Source organism: Pagrus pagrus (genome assembly GCF_965226575.1).
Source record: "Pagrus pagrus genome assembly, chromosome: 10".
Lineage (NCBI taxonomy): Eukaryota > Metazoa > Chordata > Actinopteri > Spariformes > Sparidae > Pagrus > Pagrus pagrus.
This window is the reverse complement of record NC_140194.1, coordinates 4,133,493-4,153,066: the sequence shown is the minus strand read 5'-3', so window position 1 is coordinate 4,153,066 and position 19,574 is coordinate 4,133,493. Positions and strand designations below refer to the sequence as shown.

General features: G+C 42.5%; 1 protein-coding gene across 1 annotated transcript; it reads right to left on the bottom strand.

Moving 5' to 3' along the window:
* Positions 1–55: 55 nt before the first annotated feature.
* On the bottom strand, positions 56–8,697 carry th (tyrosine hydroxylase). Its single transcript, XM_084363975.1, has 13 exons — positions 8,534–8,697; positions 7,848–8,051; positions 6,107–6,281; positions 5,909–5,997; positions 5,713–5,780; positions 5,560–5,610; positions 3,916–4,061; positions 3,699–3,834; positions 3,230–3,299; positions 3,087–3,143; positions 1,581–1,676; positions 1,303–1,436; positions 56–681 (listed from the first exon to the last, which is right to left on the bottom strand). Exons 1-13 carry the CDS (start codon positions 8,615–8,617, stop codon positions 522–524), a joined length of 1,470 nt encoding a protein of 489 aa, XP_084220101.1. The 5' UTR covers positions 8,618–8,697; the 3' UTR covers positions 56–521.
* Between the last annotated feature and the right edge of the window lie 10,877 nt (positions 8,698–19,574).

Sequence of the window (19,574 nt, the reverse complement as noted above, 5' to 3'; positions counted from 1 at the left end):
TATCATTAAAACAATAACTTATGGAAACATGACAGCAGACACTTAATGTGCGATTCTTTATTATTCGACAGATTCTTTTTACTCAAGCAGTAATCAACGATACATTACATGGAAAGTGTGTTTTATTATTTCTTTTATAATGCATTTACACTGCCGGACAAAAACTGCAAGAATAACTGAGCAAAACCGAGAGTTAATACTCAAATACTGAATTCACATATTTTGAAAATAAAGCTTTTTTTTAACACTGCACTACACATTTTTCCTTTAAAAGCAGCAAAACCCCATCATTTCACGAATGGATCCAAATCCGGCGAGGCGTTGAACATCTTTGGAAACTTTACCCGCCGCATGTTGTCACCAACCAGCCGGTGTCAAACAATCAACAACTCATCAGAAACGGCATCATACTGGAGGTACGGCACAGGAGAGATGAACACATTGACCGGTGACGTCGCAGAGCGAGAGGAAGCAAACAGACACCAGGGTGGGGGACGCCAGCTGGGGAGGGGGGGGCATCATCATGACAAAACACTGAGGGCGTCTGTCAGCATCTTCAGCTCGTCCTTCAGTCCCTCCAGGCCTCCTTGGACCTTCAGCGGGTTGTCCAGCACCTCCACGCTGCTGGTGTACGGGTCGAACCTCACCGAGAAGGGACGCTTGATGCCGGCCACGTACGTCCTTTGACAGAGACACAAAAGAAAAAGGCCTCAGATGGGATTTTCTTTTTGAACTCCTCATGAATGTATGTATTTCAGGAGTCCTGTCTGAGAATCGTAAAAACCCAAATATTTCTCTTGGCCGGAGGAAACTTCCCTTTTTATTGACTAGAAGAAGTTCCCCCCCCTGTTGTCTGCGCATATTCACTATAAAGACTGGAACAATCCTGCTTTTATCAGCAGGATTATAAAGACATTCAGAATCTACTCTATTTCATATTTACTATGCTATGACAAACATTACCATGCTGTTATTTTTCTCATCCAGTGTGGCAGAGTGCTGTATTCAACAAGAGACCAAATACTGTCAAAACACTCACTAAAGCTACTTGTTTTGCAGGGCAACATTTGATGTGTTTGCCAAATAAAACTCCAGCGTTTTGCCTTGGTATGAAAAAATACATTAGTAACAGCTGTCTTCTGGCTGCTATGGCTGACCTACAAAAGTTTGTGGCCTCAGGGGTTGGCTGCCTGTTCTCTGACCTTGTCCTCACATAACCCCTCTCTCCTTTTGTTTTGTTTTTTTCCCTCCTTCTCTCTGTCTCTTTATGTTCTGGTTGTGTTTGCACGCACGGCTCGGTACCTGAACTTCTCCTTGGCATCTGTAAAACTCTCAGAAATGAAGTAGACGGGCTGGTACGTCTGGTCCTGATAGGGCTGCACCGCCGCGGCCTCGGGATCGAACTCTCTCGTCTCTGGCTCGTCGGACAGCGAGTGCTAAATTAAAGTTAAAAAAAAAAAAAAAAAAAGAAGCTTGAGAATGAGCTGACAGCTCAGCTTGGCCGTGAATGTTGCATTTTTTAAAAAGTCATCACTCAAAACATTCTGCAGAAGGGAAGAGAAACATGCTGGGAAACGCACCACAAGCTCTCCGTAAGAGGAAAGCAGTCCAGCGCCGTAAGCCCTCACCTCACCGTTCTGCTTACATAAGCCATACTCCACGGTGAACCAGTATAACTGGTGTGAAAAAACATAAAGAGAGCAGCTGAGGATAAAGAAGGACACTGGGGTGGACGATGAATTCATTATTTATGTCATTTTAGATAAGGGACTGCACAAAAATGACCAGGGAGGGAGATGGGGTCCAGAAAGGGGGAGCGTTGTGTATTTTTTGCCTTTTGGCTGAAGGCTGGAATTTATGGTTTATTTAATGTTTTTTTTGTAAAGAAATTACTGGAATTTACTGGAAAAAACAAAACACTAAATGGCTCAATCACAATATGACCCCCCCGGAAGAGCTTTTTTTTTTACTATAAAGGCTCATTTATGCTGCCTTTAGCAAGAAAATAGATAAATATGTCTCATACGATATAACCGTCACTGTCCACACTTCCGTGCGTCCTTCAAGTTGGCATAAATGCGAAGCGACAGAACCACTGGAGGGCGCCGCTCAGAGTCAAATCGGTCTCACACAGACCTCTACGCTTCCTTCGCCACTGTCCAGCTCACATTTAATCCCCGTCCGGTCTCCTCCCAGCTGTTCTTTAGTAACTGTTTGTCTCTGTGCCCGGGCGAAGTAACATCATGCAGATGTTTAAAACTTCTCACAGACTCGCATCTCCGCAGAAAGTTCCAGCGTTTTTTAAATACTCCTTCCTCTTGTCCTGTGGTCGTGTGTCACCTGAAATATCGGCTACACTGCTACACCGCCCCCCCCACTGCGACTATTGGAGGTGCAGCTCAGTTGGTCCGTAACCGTAAGCTTTTGGGAAAACGTGCAGAAAGAAACGGACGTAATGAACACAGATGTATCCGGATCCGTTTCTAACCTTGAGCATAAATGAGCCTCAAAGGTGTGTTTTGGCAGGACGGCCGTCATGTCTCTATGTCAGGAGTTATTTGCCGCTAATTTTACAGATCTGAAAATCTGTAGCCAATGTTTTGCCTTTAAAGATATAACACTTCTGCATTTGTTGGAGAAATCTGTAATTTTATTCGAGTAACGGTGCGTTTGATTTGGTCGCCTGTTGCCTAACTGCCGGGAAAAGTCAGAAAATGACGAGGGAAGTCCGTGAACAAGACTAAACTGAACACATCACATCGTCTGTCTTTCACACAGATTTTCATCAGCAGTGTTGGTTGTTTACCAGTGAAATCAACACCTGCCATGATCCCGTGCTACTCCTGGCCTCTGTTTTGTTTTGATTGTGAGCAGCAGAAATGACACACTGTGCTTTTCACCATCGCTTTCTCACGAGCTAATAAAAAAAATGTGGGAATGCTCCATCTGGGTCTGAGTTGACAGCGTGTTCTTTCTTTTTATGTCAAGGTGAGGGGTCAAAGAAAAAACACTACTAATAAGGTTCAGCCCCTCTCAACAGCTCAGTCATTTTTGTACAGTCCCTAAGTCCTGCTGGTGTTACGTACTGTAGACAGTTTCTCAATATCTTCATCCGAAGCCCCAAGTGAAGCCAGACCGAGGTTCTGCAGCAAATAATCAATAAATTGTTACCAGAACATGAGAGAGCACAACACGAGGAAAACAAATGATCTATAAGTCCGCCTCTCACCTGCGAAAACTGGGCGAAAGTGCGGTTGGCCAGCATCGGGACGTGGCCCAGCAGCTCATGGACGCAGTCACTGAAGAGAGAAAGAGAAAAAGATTCAACCTGGAGCACATCTGATCCAAACTGGAGAAAAAACAACAACCCTGCGCAGATATTTTAACTAAATACAGACTGTGTGATTAGAGTTCAATCTGGTTACGTAACTCAGTGATGGTTACAGACTGAAAAACATTGTGAGCACAGTGAAGTGAAGACAGACGTTCATTTGAAGATGACTTAAAATTTATCCCCAAAATCCAGACTCTCCTTTTGTCCCTTGAGAAGTGATCTTGTTTAAATTGAAAAGCGAGAAGAGGGATAAAAAATTGTAACAAGATATATTTAGTTCTTTCTAAATCATGAAGGATTTCTCACCTGATCAACATTTGCGGTCGGACTTGTGTGTGAGGAGCAAAGACGCGGTCGTACTCACGGTTCTGGGGAGTGCATTGGGGAGGAGGCGTGCCGGATGTACTGGGTGCACTGGAACACCCGGAACGCCAGACTGGCCAGAAAGTCTCTGGCCGAGAGCAGACCTGCCACTGGACGCAGCGTGAAGCCTGTACGCTCTGAGAGAGAGAATAAAACCCTGGGTAGATGGACTGTGTATTCACTAAACATTTGCTCCACTCGTTGCTTTTCATCCTTACCTTTGAGGAAGCGTGACACGTCCTCCAGCTGGGGAATGTTGTCCGGACTGTACCCACAATGCCTTTCCAGCAGACGGAAGGCCTCGAGGTATTCAGTGCAGGCGTGGGTGATGTACAAGTCCCTCAGCGTTGAGTAGACTTCCCTCCTGATTATGGAGACAGTTGCATAATAATTCAGATTTTCTTCTTTTCTTGTGTCTTTTTCAACCTTCTATGAGGCCCATGTCTATAATAACACGTCATAAACATACTTATAATGCACCTATAGCGCTGTTTGGTGTTAATTATAAGCACTCGTGAATATTCATAATGCTATATTGCAATAATCAAACCACAATATGTGTCTATAATGCGTTAAAGCATACTTACAATACATTTAAGTGTGCCTTTATAACAATAATCACAGATTATGAAGCATTTTATGATGTTTAAGGTCAGGTATTGATACTTCATACCTGCTGGTCACTCTATTTCTGCCTGGATCATAGTGTATTAAAATTATCGTACATTATAATACGTTCTTATCATTTTATAGCATCAGAATGTGATTATAAGTTAGTGTAAGTGGCTGTTGGGTGCTTTATGTGAAGTGATGAAATCCCTGTGTTATAGGCAGATGTAACACAGTACAAGCTGGTTATAATCACTATAAGTGGTTGTTGTATTCTTTAAGTGGGTACAGGGACTTACATACATTATAATGATGTGTTGTAATGCATTATAGGCATTATAATGAGTTATGATTATTGTTATAAAGAATTATGAACATTCATTACTGCTTAGAAATCTTTATAGGTGTGTCCGTAATGTTTATAGACATGGACTTCATAGAAAGTGTTACCTAATCCACTGTTAATATACTAAACTTAAGTTTTGGCTTATTCATTTATATTCTGCACTGCATTTTGTTTTTCTCCTGTTTAGTCTGTTTTATTTAAACGAACATTATGTGACTCTTTTTGCCTTAAAATAACAGCTTCAAAATCATGTTGATGGTCTTGTAACAGGGTGAATAGTGTCTCTGTCTCAGCCACTCCAACCCTCCTATCACTTGTTTCTGCACTATGTAACTTCCAAGTTTCAAACGCATAACATTGTCATGATGTGATGAGTTGTGTTTGTAGTCAGCACCTACGTTAGGTCTGACACTTTGTTACAGACCTGGGATCTGTATTTATGACAGTGGTGTTGCACTCAGAAACTGTAGGGGGCGCCAACTTGCACAAAATGACATTTTTCACATAATGTTGCTTTAAGTGAAGTAATTAAATCTCTGTGTTTAATCATAAAAACCTTTTCTTTTGGCTCAAACTGTCCAAGCGAAGTGAATGACGCGAGTGAAAAATCCACTGACTCGTAAAGTAATTCTGTCACCTCATTTCTTGCTAGCTCTCTGATATATGTCTTTGACAAGCTCAAGCTGCCATGTCTTTGATAGCGCCCTCCATCTGTAACGAATTCACCAAAGTAAAAGACAAAACCACGACCAAACTGTCTGAGAGGAGGTGAAACGGACTCGGCTCGATGTTCTGACGTTAAAACAGCAGGAAGGTCAAACTGCTTGTTCGAAAATCAAGTGACAGTTTGAATTCAGCGTATATTTTTGATTTAACACTCGACCGCCTTCATTTTTAAAGCCCTCACCATGTGCCGATCTCCTCCTCTGTGTACTCCACTCTGGGAATCTGCTCCCAACTGAGGACAAACAGAAGCACAGATGTATCAGAAATAATCGAGTATATTCGGGTTTCTTTCTCGTAAAGATGTGCAGTATTCAGGAAAAAGATTGCATCTCACTGTCTGTATCTGAAGGCGATGTCTCCAATCATTTTCCTCCTCTGTCTGTAAACGGGGTCTGTGAAGCCCTGTTTCAAATCAAATATATCAAACACTGATCACATTTTCTGTGTCATGACATACTGGTCCAAACGACATAACCAGTAAAGAGAGCTGTTTCTCATCGTGCCATGCAGCTGGAGAAGTCCTTACTTACAGGATGGTCTTGATCCAAGTCTGGATCAAATTTAGTGACCAGATGATGACATTTGTCCAAGTCTGCTATTTTCTTTGGGAACCAGTGAACTAGAGCAGAAAAAGAACAAAAACAAATGGACAAATTCAGCTCAGTGCTGTTTTTTTTGTGATTATTTCAGCAGAATTTTTGAATATTTTTCAAATTAGAGGCAGTTACATTTGACTTCTTTGGTGGTTTTAACGTCCTCTGTGTTCCTCTTGATGGAGCCGATCAGAGTGCTGACGTCCGAGAGGTGCACCTCACAGCGGACGAAGTACTCCAGGCCCTCCAGGTTGTCCTTGAGCTTCCGGCATGGTCGCGTCTCCAAATGGTGAATCTTCGCTTCAAACGTCTGAAATACAGTCATCACGCATCGTAGCAGGACAAACACTGAACATGTTCATCTTCCCAGACCTCTTACAGACCAGTTGCAAGTCAGTAAGAGGATTTTTTTTGGGTTGCCAGGTTGTGAAACATCCCTCTGACTATACTTACCTCATGGAAAAGGGCTGCAGACGAAATATAACTGTTAATACATTAAATGTACGTGAAGCTGTGTTCAGCGACACAATGAGTCTCCATCTTCTTCGGTTGTTTGGGAGAGCGCTGCAACGCTGTTTTGCTGTGAACTGTTTTTATGGCATGGGGGTGAGTAGAGAATGACTGAATTTCCCATTTTGGGTGAACTTTTCCTCTAAACTGTGCCAGCAGCATTCATAACTGTGAGTGGTGAGGATAAAAGGGACGAAGTCAGAGCTCGTTAAGTAATTATTGTCGTTAGTATTTCCTTGTGTAGCCTAGACTGTAAACATCAACCTCACCACCCCTGGGAAAGCATGATGTACCTGCTGAGGTTGTAGAGGAAGGAGGAGGTGTTGCGTCAGTTCGGGGCCTTCGCGGCGTGTCCGCTTTCACGCTGGGTCCCGTGTCTCTGTTTCACGTTTCATGCAGTTTCATGCACCCTTAGGAAAAGGTGTGCAGGCTGTCGTCAGCCCTGACTTTTGCTGGGTCAGGGCACCCAAGTTCAGGAATGCTTCAGGCGTGGAAGTTTCGTTCCAAAGCGTGCATGAGTTGCTTAACCTGCAGCTGAGATCTGGGCAGGACGGGCTCAAACCAGCAGAGTTTCATAAGCCACTTTCCATCTTTTACATCTTTGCTTTAAAGGAGCGTTGGGAATGGGAGGTGACCTGTGATGTCATCAGATCCAAGCTTCACTCCTCCTCTCTGTCCCTTTTTCATGTATTGAATTGTACTTTTACTTTTCATTCCTTATAAATCCTTAACGACGTCTGTTATAAGGTTGAGGTTCACAGATTTAAAAACGTGGCACGCTCAGTTTCTGAATGATACCAGATGTCACATATATGAATTAACAAGATATCACACATGTAGGAAGGAGTGAGTGATATTCATTATTAATGCAGGTCTGGAGTGTTATGAATGGCAAATCTTTTTATCAGCATGGGTAAAATCAAAGGAGCAGTAAATTCAAATCCTGCTTCTCTTCTTTAAGGATGAGAAAGGCTGTAGTGTGAGTTAACGTACAGGCATGTAGATGATCATTTACACACCCAGGCACCCTTGGGGTCCTACACAACTTATAGCATTTATGACTGCGGACTTGATTATCAGAGTGACAGAATATATAATATATTAATATGCATTTATGACAGCGCTGTTTTCAAAATAGAGACAGAAATAAGACCAACCGCTGGGATTTTTCCCCACAAACCAAACTGGCAACCCAAAAATTAATCTATCATGCATCAATAAATTATATATTAGCTATTAATCACCCATCAGTTACCACTTTAATTCTCTTTATAAAGGTGGCTTCATTAGAAGGTGGTGCCCTCCACACCCGTTTTTGCCCCACAGATTTATATTTATCATGACATAACAAGAACTATCGGGTTACCTCGAAAACCTTGAGAGTCCGCGACAGTGCCGGTGTCTTGATGCCTCTTAAAGTGAAGAAGATGTTGAGCAGCGCTTTTCCGTCGTCCTCCTCAAACACGATCTGTTCGCTGGCCTCCGCCGCCTCTGCCGCCGCAGCGGCGGCTTCCCGCTCCTTGCGCGCGTCCTCGATCAAGCTCTGACGCCTGCCGACGAATCTGGGAGACTGTTTGAAAAGAGAAATCAAACTCGTGAGTTCTCTTCTCTCGTTTTGATCCAAACCACCGTCACAGCACATAGTCACACAAACAGAGCGGGGGGACTGCCTGCTGACATGTTCCTACTCTTTGGACATCTTTCTGGATATTGATGAGAGCGCTTGGACATCTCCAAATGCGCATGAAAACAGCAGTGCAGTCAAGGTAAACCTACGACATAGATAAGATTGAGGAGTTGCCACGGCACATATTTTAGCTGATTTTGGCTGATTTTGCTGGTTTATTGCTGCATGTCTTTTTCTGTATTGATTTGATCTGTGCGCATCAGGCAGCGCCGCTGCGTAATGGTCACCTCGCCACCTCTCCGCGCGCAATAGAACCGTTTAAAGCGGACCTCTGAATAAAATTTAGACACATCACTGGGAGCAGCATGTGTGACTGTCCATTATAACTGAAACTAATAAAACAAACTTGGCTGGTGTGAACTTACCGTGATGGAGTCCGACCTCTCCAGCTCGGATGCCGCTCTGCGGATGCTCTTTGTGGAGGACGTGGAGCTGCTTGAAAGTGGCATCTTCAGGCGCAGAAGTCTTCTGTATTTTTCTGTGTTTGGTGTCAAAGTGTGACTGAAGTGACAGTGACGCTCTCTGGACCTCTGCGGCTGTGCTGTGCGCCCGGAGCTTTTCTTTTTTTCCCAGACAGGTTCCCTCTTTTTATGGGGTCATTTGTTTGCAGTTTCTGACGTCAAACACACAAGACCCGCTCTAATCAATCAATGCGCAGAACCTATCAGACACATCCACAAACTTGGAGCCGTCTATATACAGATGTGGGAGAATATCCCTCTAATCAAACGTAGCTAGAGCTGAGGATTAGGAGGGAAAAGTTAAATTCACAAAGATTTCCCTTTTTTTAAAGCTTTAATTCTCCAAGAAAAAATAGAAAGTCTTCAAAGAAAATTAACTTTCTTTATGCAAGATTCAACTTAAATGAACGGGATAACATCTGGAATGCATCGATATTTGACCCAAAGCTGAAAGATTGTGTACATTAATCCTTTTCACAGTAAAACCATGTATAAAGCACATACAGGGCATTTATTTTCTGTTTTTCAGTGAAAAATGTTATGATTTTTAACAATAAATAAAGGAAAGATTCACAATTTTTGATAGTCTGTGTCTTAAACAATGTATATTTATAATCATCTGTGTTGATTAACATTCACAGAAGTTGTGCGGTAACAACCACCTGCTCGGTTCCCTTCAGTCATCTTTAAACTATAATCAGAGCTTTGACCTGAGGGCGTCTCATAAAGGTTAGACCAGAGAAAAGTCCACTGTGGAAAATTAAGTCACTTTATCAGCTCAATCGAATCTCCACAGCTCCTCACAAATTAGATTTAATTGTGAAACACACACAGACAAACAAGGAAAGCGAGAACAACACTTTTTTTTTTTGTTCTGGTCAGTCCGCTCTGTCTGTTTCTTACCTCAGCAACAACCACATCAAGTGAATTTGTACCGCTTTTGGCCGAGGACTTTGGTGGTTAACATGATTGTGAAAAGTGATGTACGGTGCCCACGGGCGAGCAGAGCTAAGAGAATTATCTGAGGACCTCTGGCCACATGCTGTCACAGCAGCAACCTTGCACGGGTGCAGGGAAGGCAAGTGGACCGCGGTTTGACTCTTCCCCCAACCTGAACACACAAGCTGGAAATGCTAAAGAGCACCGATGTAGCCCCGGGCACAGACAACCTTTCCACCCTGCTTAAGCCTATTTTTGTTAATAAATTGGCGTATCTTTAGAAACGAAGCCTTCATATGTTTCTTCTCTATATTGACCTTTTTTGTGGTTTGACATAAAACACTGAGCAACGGGAGGACGCCTGACATTTATACAGAGACAGGAACAATTATCAGCTTCATGGTTTGTTGGATCCATGTCAATTGCGTTTTAAAGCAATCAGAAATCTTACAAACAACTCTGGTTAATGTGGATTATCAGAGACATTTATATTATCTGTTCCCCAGAGAAAGTCACGTTAAAATGGCCAGAAAAAAGCATTTGTCATTTAGAAATCTGTGAGTAACAGATAACATCCTTTTGTTACAAAATTGAGTATCTTTGCTGAGTAAGTCCAGGGAAAATGGGATACGCACAAACCCCAAGAGACTTAATGATGGTAAAGCAGCAAAGGTTTATTGAAGCTCAACTAGATTCTGTTGGTCTGAGGACGAGCAGCGGAGCTACAGGCTGAATCAGGATCGAGATAAACTGATATCGCTCCTTCTCCTCCCTCCAAATGTCTGCTTTCCTGTGTCAGCCCTCTTTATCAAGTCCATAGCCTATTACAGGTCATTTGTAATCACCCAGAGAGAAAGCTTTCCCAGTCTTCCCTCCCTTCATTTTCATTGCTATCTATGCCAAAGAAAGCTCAGCTCAAATGTACAACTTCCAACCCTTTATAAGGCTGCTCATAAGGGGTGGAAGGGTTTTTTGGATTTTGAATACAAATTCTCACCATAACTTATTAAAACATCAAAAATAAACGTTTTATTTATTGTTGCTTTATTGAAATGTGGCCTGTTTCAAACCCAATCACCAGAATAAATGTTGGAATTATGTTTCTTTCCTCTTTCTTTCTTTTTTGTTCTCTCTTTAGATAAAATCTTATGTTGTGACTATGCTGGGCTAATGCTGTGATTGGGTTTAAGCACAAGAACCACTTGGTTAGGGTTTGAAAAACATCATGTGGTTGATGATTGACTTAAAATATCTGTTTTTGTCGCAACAAACATGGCTGGAAATATTTTATTATGTTTCCTAAGTTTGGGTCACAAACCCCCAAGAAATCTTCACCTGAGAAGTAAATAGTAACTCCACAGTGGTCTACCTGATGTAATGCAGTAAAAAGTACACATTTACCTCAGAAATGTAGTAAAAGTGTAGTAACAGAAAATGGAAATAAACCAAAGTACAAGTACCTCAAAAATGTACTTGGTTAGTTCATGTTGCTGGGTAACTGGCACTGGTGTCACTCGTGTCATGGATTAATTCAAGATAATTAAATTTCCAGAAAAATGCTTGAATAAGAAATCATACTACATGTATATATATCAAGGAGGGCATTTGACTGCGTTAAAGGACATAAAGGATATTATAAAGTTCAGCGTGTGAATTACCTTCATAAATTCTCTGAGTTTAAGGTTTAGCAGATCATGACATGCACCCTCTCCTACCCTTCGAATGCAGAGGAAGCCATTTTGGTTGTGTGCGGTCAGGCTGACTCACCGCCTCGTCACTCGTCGACCCCACTCACTGATCATACCAGGTATCGAGGCTGCCTTTTGTTGGAAATGTTGCACTTGATGATGCGATATCTGTCCACTATTCAACCCTCTGTGTTTATCCAATTCCATCTTCTTTTCTGGAAGTGTCGGACGTGTCCACAAATGACATCAGGACGATAATTATTACAATTATGTATTGATTCAGAGGCAGCATTGTGGCATTGTGAGTGTCAGCTTTTCCATGCATAATTGTGGGACTTCAGACGGGCTAATTGCAGCTAACGCGACCAGCTGGGCTATTATTCATCATCCTCCACATTTCTTTTCTCTCCCTGGCTGCTGAACAATGATGGTCACCTTTGTGGGGGTCATTAGACTCATCCAGTTGATGAAGAGAAGAGGAAACACAAAATAAATGTCCTATTTATCGGACTAATGTTGGGTAAACAGCCTCAAAATGAGCATATCAGCTTGTAGTACTTGGTGAATTACTGTATCCACTAGTGTATCTTGTGTCTTTTAGATGAATATTAAAATGCATTACAGCTTCTCTGTCTGCTTGATGAGAGTGAATGTTTGCATGAAAGTTTGATGGAGAAATCTTGTCATTCTTAGACTTAAAGGTTCAGTATACGAAGAGGCCATGTGTTGAATTCATACTCCGCACAAATAGGGGGCACAGATCACCGGAGTAATTGCCAAGTGGTACCAAGTGGTATTTATCCAGTTCTGGAGGAGAGAATCTGGTGAAGAGCCAGACGTGGAGGAGTTAACACCCAGAATCAAATAGGATATGGACTGGCATGGGAAAAACAAGCTGGGGACCCAATTCTGAAATAGGTGGGGTTTGGGTTGGGGCAGGGGTTGGGATAGAGGTAGTGGTTGGGGTTGGTGTTGGGGTTTGGATTGGAGTTGGTGTTGGGGTTTGGATTGGGGTTGGGGTCTGGATTGGGCTTGGGGTTGGGGTCTGGATTGGGCTTGGGGTTGGGGTTGGTGTTGGGGTTTGGGTTAGGACTGGGGTTCGGGTAAGAACAATCCCCACTGTTTCAAATTAACAAATCAATAACTTGTCAATAACTGTAGCTTGTCAACACTTATAAGAACAAAAAGATGCATTACTTAAGATTGAAAGAGAATCATGTGATCAAATGTGAAGTCCAAACCAAAGTGTAATAATTTGGTTTGAGAAAATATATAAAGAAATTTTATATAATTACATATTTAATAGGAATCTTTAAGTACTCAAACAAAGTACAACTTCATTTTTTTCCCACGTAGGTCTTTCTCTCCCCGTCTTTCTCTTTTAAACAGAGCATTGAGCATCTGTGACTGGCGATGACTGTGATTGTTTTTGCATGTGTCAAAATACAGCTGCCAAGTGGAATGACTAATCACACAGAGTGCTTCTCCAATGCCTCTGTCTACATGTGTAATTTGACAGCGGCGGCATAAAGTGTTCCTGGGGTGGGCGAGTGTTTGAGGGCCTGATGCTCAATGGTCCGTGATGTCGACTGCCATCATCACGCTGGTGCCACGGTGGCCGGTAACTACAGCTGTAGCTGTGACACGACCGCACACATTACCAGCATTACCAGCAGACTGCTGTGACCCTGTTATGGTTTCAGACTGCCAACACTGGGACCCAAAGTCTGCCTGGTTTTTTATTCGTCGTTCGTTCATTCACACAATGTGCAAATGTAATTTAACGTGATCCCATTACGACTGAAGTCGATTCTAAATGTCTAAATCGAGGACGATGATTAAACCGATCTTGTTTTATCCTTCTTGAGAAAAACAAATCATTCCTGTAATTTCTTGCACATTCAGAAAAGGAACAGCAGGTTATGATGATACAGAAACAAGGATTTTTAGACAGTTAAGACACCAAATTGAAAAAAGGTGATGAATTTCAAATTTCCCAGCAGTTAATTACAAATGGACACTTAAAGACAAGCAGTAGCTAAAGCGGTTTAGGCGATTCATTGATGTTTCCCTGTATTATCATTGCTTCAGGCTACATGTGTTACGCCTCTCTCTTGCTCTTTGTTTCTCAAGCAGCCTGTTCTTTTCCAAATGTCATATCTGATAAGTCGGATTGTGGTCCGGATGCATCCACATATCTGCTGTGTGTGTCATGTCGGATATGCCCAGCAGGATAGAAATTTCACATCAGGAGTTACAAGTCATTCAACAATGATTTCCATCAATCACTATAAGTGGTCTGAGAACTCACTGGTCACAAATAGCACAAATCAGTTTATTTCCAGCTTACGGGCTCGAAAGGAATCATGGAAAAATCCAGATGTAACGTCAAGATCGGTTAAAATACGAATCTATTTGGTTTCACGTTGACTTTGAGGACAGTGTCCAAAGAAAAAGCCCGTCCTACGACTCAGCACTTCTCACCTCTGACCTGCCTGAGCGTCCAGAAACATAAACCTGCCTGTAGATAATGTTAAAGTCTTATCCAACAGTTCTCCCTGTGCCGGGGTCACAGAAGCAGCATAATGACGTTGTAACATCGGCCATTCCCCCTCCAGCAGTGGCACACAGCTCTGTGGCTGGAGAGACTCCTGATTAGATTTACCTTTCCTTAATGGGCCCCTGTCATCCCGCAGCCTGGAGGGCCATGACGAGAATCAAGCAGCTGGAGCCTCAGATAAACCCCACCTGTTGCGTTACGACAGCTTGTTCTGTCAGCGATACTGTCAGCTGTTTTCCGCTTCTTTAATCCATTTACATGTGCGCAAAAACTGACAACTGCTTACATTAATCATGTTGACTTGATTATCTGTAAGAGATGTGTCTGACTGCTCATGATTCAAATAGACATTGGACCGATGTTGTCAACACGATGTCACGATCCCCTCTGTGAGCTGAACGCATAAGGTGACATGCAAGAAAGAGTTTTACACTTTACAATCTTGACTCAAATCCCTCTTGCTAGCTTTTTTCTGTGCTTTTTCAAAATACATTTTGTGAAGGCTCAAGAGAGGTGGGGAATGGCACCCAGGTTGAATCTGTCCCCGACAAACTGCAGACCTCATCCTGATAGATTGCCAGCCGGACACACTGGTCTGTTTAGGCCCTATTGAGATTATTTGCTGCCCTAATTTCGTTCTAGTTGAGGGAAATTGTGTTTATTCTTCAGCCAAGTTGAGTGACCATAAAAATCCCCAGTCAACTAGGCTACCTGCATCAGGGCCGTCTTTATTTCTGCAAGTGTTGCTTGCCTTGCAAATAGCCGGACGCCTGCAGGTTTTCCTTCATTTCACCGGGGACTTGAGAGTTTGTAAAAGCACATTTCAGTTTAATTCCCTGAAGAGGGATTTGTTTATTATCCCAGTAGTTGACATTGGGCATTCCCTGTAGATGTGCATATTTTTTGTAGGTTGGGGCTGTAAGCATTTGAATGCCAATATCACAATGTACAGTAAATCTGTGTAATCCCCCTAATTGCTTAACCTATTGGGCTTAAGATGTAGGCTCTAGGATATGATACTGACTAAATGACTTTGAAACTTCATCTGTTCTCTATTTTCAGGTGAATGCGTGGATCTGAAGTTGGTAAGCTGCAGGATAGAGATACATTCAGTGGAGAGGAAACCTTAACTTAATGCACATGCAACTGCACGACTACTGTGAAGTTCTAGTTAAGTATAGAGACAAAAAAACATGAAAAACACCAAATATACTTGATATACTTTCAGACTAATTCCATTAATAATGAAAATTATGAAAGTGAGCATGCCCTTGAGAGAAAGTCCTGAAGTGTCAGAATTATATAAAACTCTGTTTTGTTGTCAAAATGTTGATGCTGAAATTATAGAGAAAAAACAGACATTTACATTTTTTTTTTGTCAACGCACAAAATCCATCATTGTGTGTGTGTGTGTGTGTGTGTGTGTGTGTGTGTGTGTGTGTACACGTGTTACTGGGGTGTTTTTTTTGTTGGTGGCTAAAAGGTTTAGCTGTCCTTGCAGAATCAGAACGACGGAGACAGCAGAGGACAACAAATAGGAAAAAAAACAACAAAAACAAGATGTTATGATTGAAATTGCTTATCGGTGCAGATGAAAGTAAATTGCACTCAAATCGCGTAAAGCGCGAGCAGAGAGCTCAGCCTGCCATAAGTTGGATCGATGGCTTTGCTGAATTTGTTACGCACGCAGGGCCTTCTGACGCAGCCACCTCGGACGAGATGTAGTAGTTCCGCTTGCCATTTTTCACCCAAGACCACCTCCTGTGAATAATGGCTGCAGCTGTGTCAATGTGGCTTCTAGCCGTGTGTGCGCCTGTTTGTGTGTCTTATTTTGATGGCTTTTTACAGTCAGTGTGTATGTGTGTGTCTGTCTGATTATGGTGCACAGATAGGCCATTACCCATGCGTTAGGAGGAGAGGGGCTTAATGGAGGACAGAGGATGCAGGGGCAGGATGGCTCGTAAACACTGCCCTGTCCTCCCAGCCATATCAATACCGCCATCTGGGAGTTTGGCCACTTCATTCACTAAGCCAATACCCCAGTGGGATGAGATGGGCCGTCATAGACGCTGTTGCTACGTGTTCAATCAGCGGTAAAAAACACCGGGGCTATCATGATATCCACTTTAAGGAGGATGTCAATTCTTTTCTTTCTCATTTCTTTTTGTGTGGTGTTTGTGAAAGTGAGAAACAAGGGCACGAAAAGAAAAGACAAAGGACATGAATTACAACAAGGGCATTGACTCGACCACATTGTCTGAGTCCAGACCACTCTTACGGTATATCAGACCAATAGAGCAGAAACATGCGCACCTTTCTTTTCTTTTTCAAAGGTAAAAGTATTGATCGAGAAATTATCATTCTGCAGATTTGTCTGCACCACACATTTCCACATTCAACCAATCAATGCTGAGGAAATGGCAAATCAATGTACGAAAAAGTGAAGACAATTAACACGCAGAGGTTCAATCATTTCTTTATTGTTTCTACACGCGTATTTCTATTGACGGTCACGAGGCCCCGAGCCCGTCAAAGCAAGGAGACAGCTTTATCATCATGTCATCAGTCGGATACATCAAATCTGACACATTCACACCTGTCGATGATTTTTGAGTCTTTGCTCTGCTAACTTGTGTGTTTTTGGAGTTGTGGCATGGGAACAAACCAGAAACAGCAGAAGCAGGATGGAGTGAACATGCATTGGTTAAAAATGTATCATTTTTTATTATTTCTTTTAAGATACAGCAGTGAAGTCAGTCTCCAACAGGGACTGAGAGACAAGTCTCAGTTCAAACTGATTACCAGGCGGAAATCAAGGCATGATTAAAAAACGAGATAAAGAAAAGACGTCACTGGAAACCTTTTAACTGTAAAAACGGGGAGAAAAGTCAACGAGGGCAACTGGGGAGGGGCAGCAGGACGGACAGGCGCAGTACGAAAGATAAATTATTTAGCTGATACTCAGGAACAGAAAAATCTAAGACAAGACACATGTTGTGCACATGTTGTTTTAGTGTTGTGTGTGCTGTACTGTTTAACTGCGACAGAGAGAGCAGTCTACACTACTCTTAGTGATAACATGCATATGACCTATACATGAATGGGTCAGAGAGAGGCCATGTTTGCCTTAGGGATACATATTATTATTATTACGTCATCAAGGCGGAGGAGTCATGGAAGTTGTGAACTTCCTTGTGATATTTCTTGCAATTCCAAAGACTGATGTATGATGAGAGCGTGGACCTGCAAATTTCCCTTTTTAAGTATGAATCTGACAGAATGCACACGCGTGATGAGAGTTACACGATGAGACGCGTGTACACACAGCTGGAAACAGCCCTTTTTGACTTGACAGGTGGAGATGCACCAGCATACACAACATTTGAACAGCCAGGTGTTGCACCTCTGCCCACTCAGTGGAGCAGAGTGGGTACAAAAGACTTGAGTGCAGGTGTAATCTGAGGAGTCGGGGACTCACTGACAGGCTGAAGCTGTAAAGTCTGTCTTTATGTGAGAGGTGCAGGTGTTACAACTGTCCAAACAATATCACTCTGACAGAGACTTTCGCGGAGGGTCACAAAACTACCAGAGGCATTAAAACAACAAAAATTAAAGGTGAAAGCTGCTGTAAGTGATATTTGTATTAAAATAAATTAGCTTTATATTCCAACAGTAATCACTGTTTTAGAGTGTTTGGTCAGTAATCCACGTCTCTCCTCCCCGTACTCATGCAGTAAAAGAAAAAAGAAATGTTCTGGTATCCCCGCCCACTTTATCCAATCAGGACACACGTACAGCAGCTTTAAATATGTAATATTTTAGATTTTTTGCATTGAAATATCTTCAAACTACTGGATCTTTGTGATGCATTTTGTTGAGGCGTCTACTCACATTATTCCAAATGTTTCCAACAAAGTTCAAACCCACAGAACGTTTTTTACAAGGTAATACAGTAATGCACTTTATTTTGTCGACTGTTTACGGGAGAGAGTTTTTTTTAATTGAATAAATGAATGATGCGTAACACCCCAAAGTTAAAAAGTAATCTCTCAGCTCTCCTTCTGTTTCGGATCAGAGCAGAATCTCATGTGATTCTGGGTGTTTACTCCTCCAGGTCTGGCTCTGCAGCCGACTCTCTCCTCCAGAGTTAGCTAATACCACTTACTCTGAAAGTACTCAGTAGCTCAGGCACCGACTGATGCCCGACCTCCCTCTCGCTCTTCTCCTTCTGGAGTTGGAGTCCTGGTTGTAGCCGCTGTAGATCACATCGGTAAATAATTCAAACTGGCCTCCTTCAATCTCAGAGGCTGCGTTTGGCCACAGCCTCGTCGGCTAATAGGACAACTCGCTGTACAGCTAACCGAGCTAACTGGCTAACTGCTGTGTGATTTCGACAGGTGGCCGATTCTTACATATTGCACTGTTAACGTCATTACACTGAGCTCCACTCTACATTTAAAGGATAAGTACCGTTTTTTACAACCTGGACCTTATTTCTGGCAAAAGATATGGTCATTTACTCACCCAGATAACTTTGGTGTCATTCGGCGTCGTTCGGACGAAATTAGATCCAGTGTAGCGGCGATATATCCATATAATGGGAGAGACGGGGCATCGACACACAGCCTCTATATAACGCATTATCTGCCACGAAACTAGTTAATTTCATCAATATTTTGTTACGATATGCTAGCGCTATTAGCCTCTGAGTCCGGGCTCGTCCGTTATCAACATCCGGGGTCAAACTAGCAGCAGCAGCTACAGGTAAACAAGGCGCGCTGTCGCGGGTGCGCGCGCAGCTCAGAGACGACATCTTCCAGGTCAGAGGTAGTAGATCAGCCTACAGACCCCGGATGTTGACAATAGACGAGCCCGGACTCAGAGGCTAATAGCGCTAGCATTTCATAACAAAATATTGATGAAATGAACTAGTTTCGTGGCAGATAATGTGTTATATAGAGGCTGTGTGTCGATGCCCCGTCTCTCCCATTATATGGATATATCGCCGCTACACTGGATCTAATTTCGTCCGAACGATGCCGAATGACACCAAAGTTATCTGGGTGAGTAAATGACCATATCTTTTGCCAGAAATAAGGTCCAGGTTGTAAAAAACGGTACTTATCCTTTAACAATACTTTCCATAAAAAAAAAAAACAATTAGCCTATGTTACCAAAAATAGCGATTTCAGTACACTTGTTTCTAGATTCCTGGCTCGTCCCAAATGCTACACAATCACATTTGATTTCTTCTGTTCGTACAGACCCTGCTGGCAAATGTCACGCTATGACAGGCACAAAGCCTGGTCACCACAGTCGTACCCTGAGGGGCTCCGGTGCTGTCACTTCCTCTCAGATGTGTACACTACGCAGTGGTTGATAGCAAACAGAGAAAAAGGGCCAGATTTTAGTGGTTTGTCTGGTCCGTTACCCAAATGAGCTATTTTTCCACAAAATGCGCATTTCCAGGAGCAAAAACACATGAAATAGTGGATCAGTACCTTTTTTTTTCTACGTGTATGATGTAAGAGATGTCGACTTTCTAATTAAGGAAGTAATTCTGAAGAGAATGACTCGAAGCTATAACTGCTCCTCACTTTCTGTCACACATGTTTAAAATCAACCTCCACGTCGTCTCTTGGATACAGTACAAGCACTGATGTTATCTGACGTAACAGGTAAATGATCGCACTCGTCCAACTGCCTCATTCGTGCAAAGACGAACTGTAAGCACTTGTTGATGCCTCTTTCTCAATCG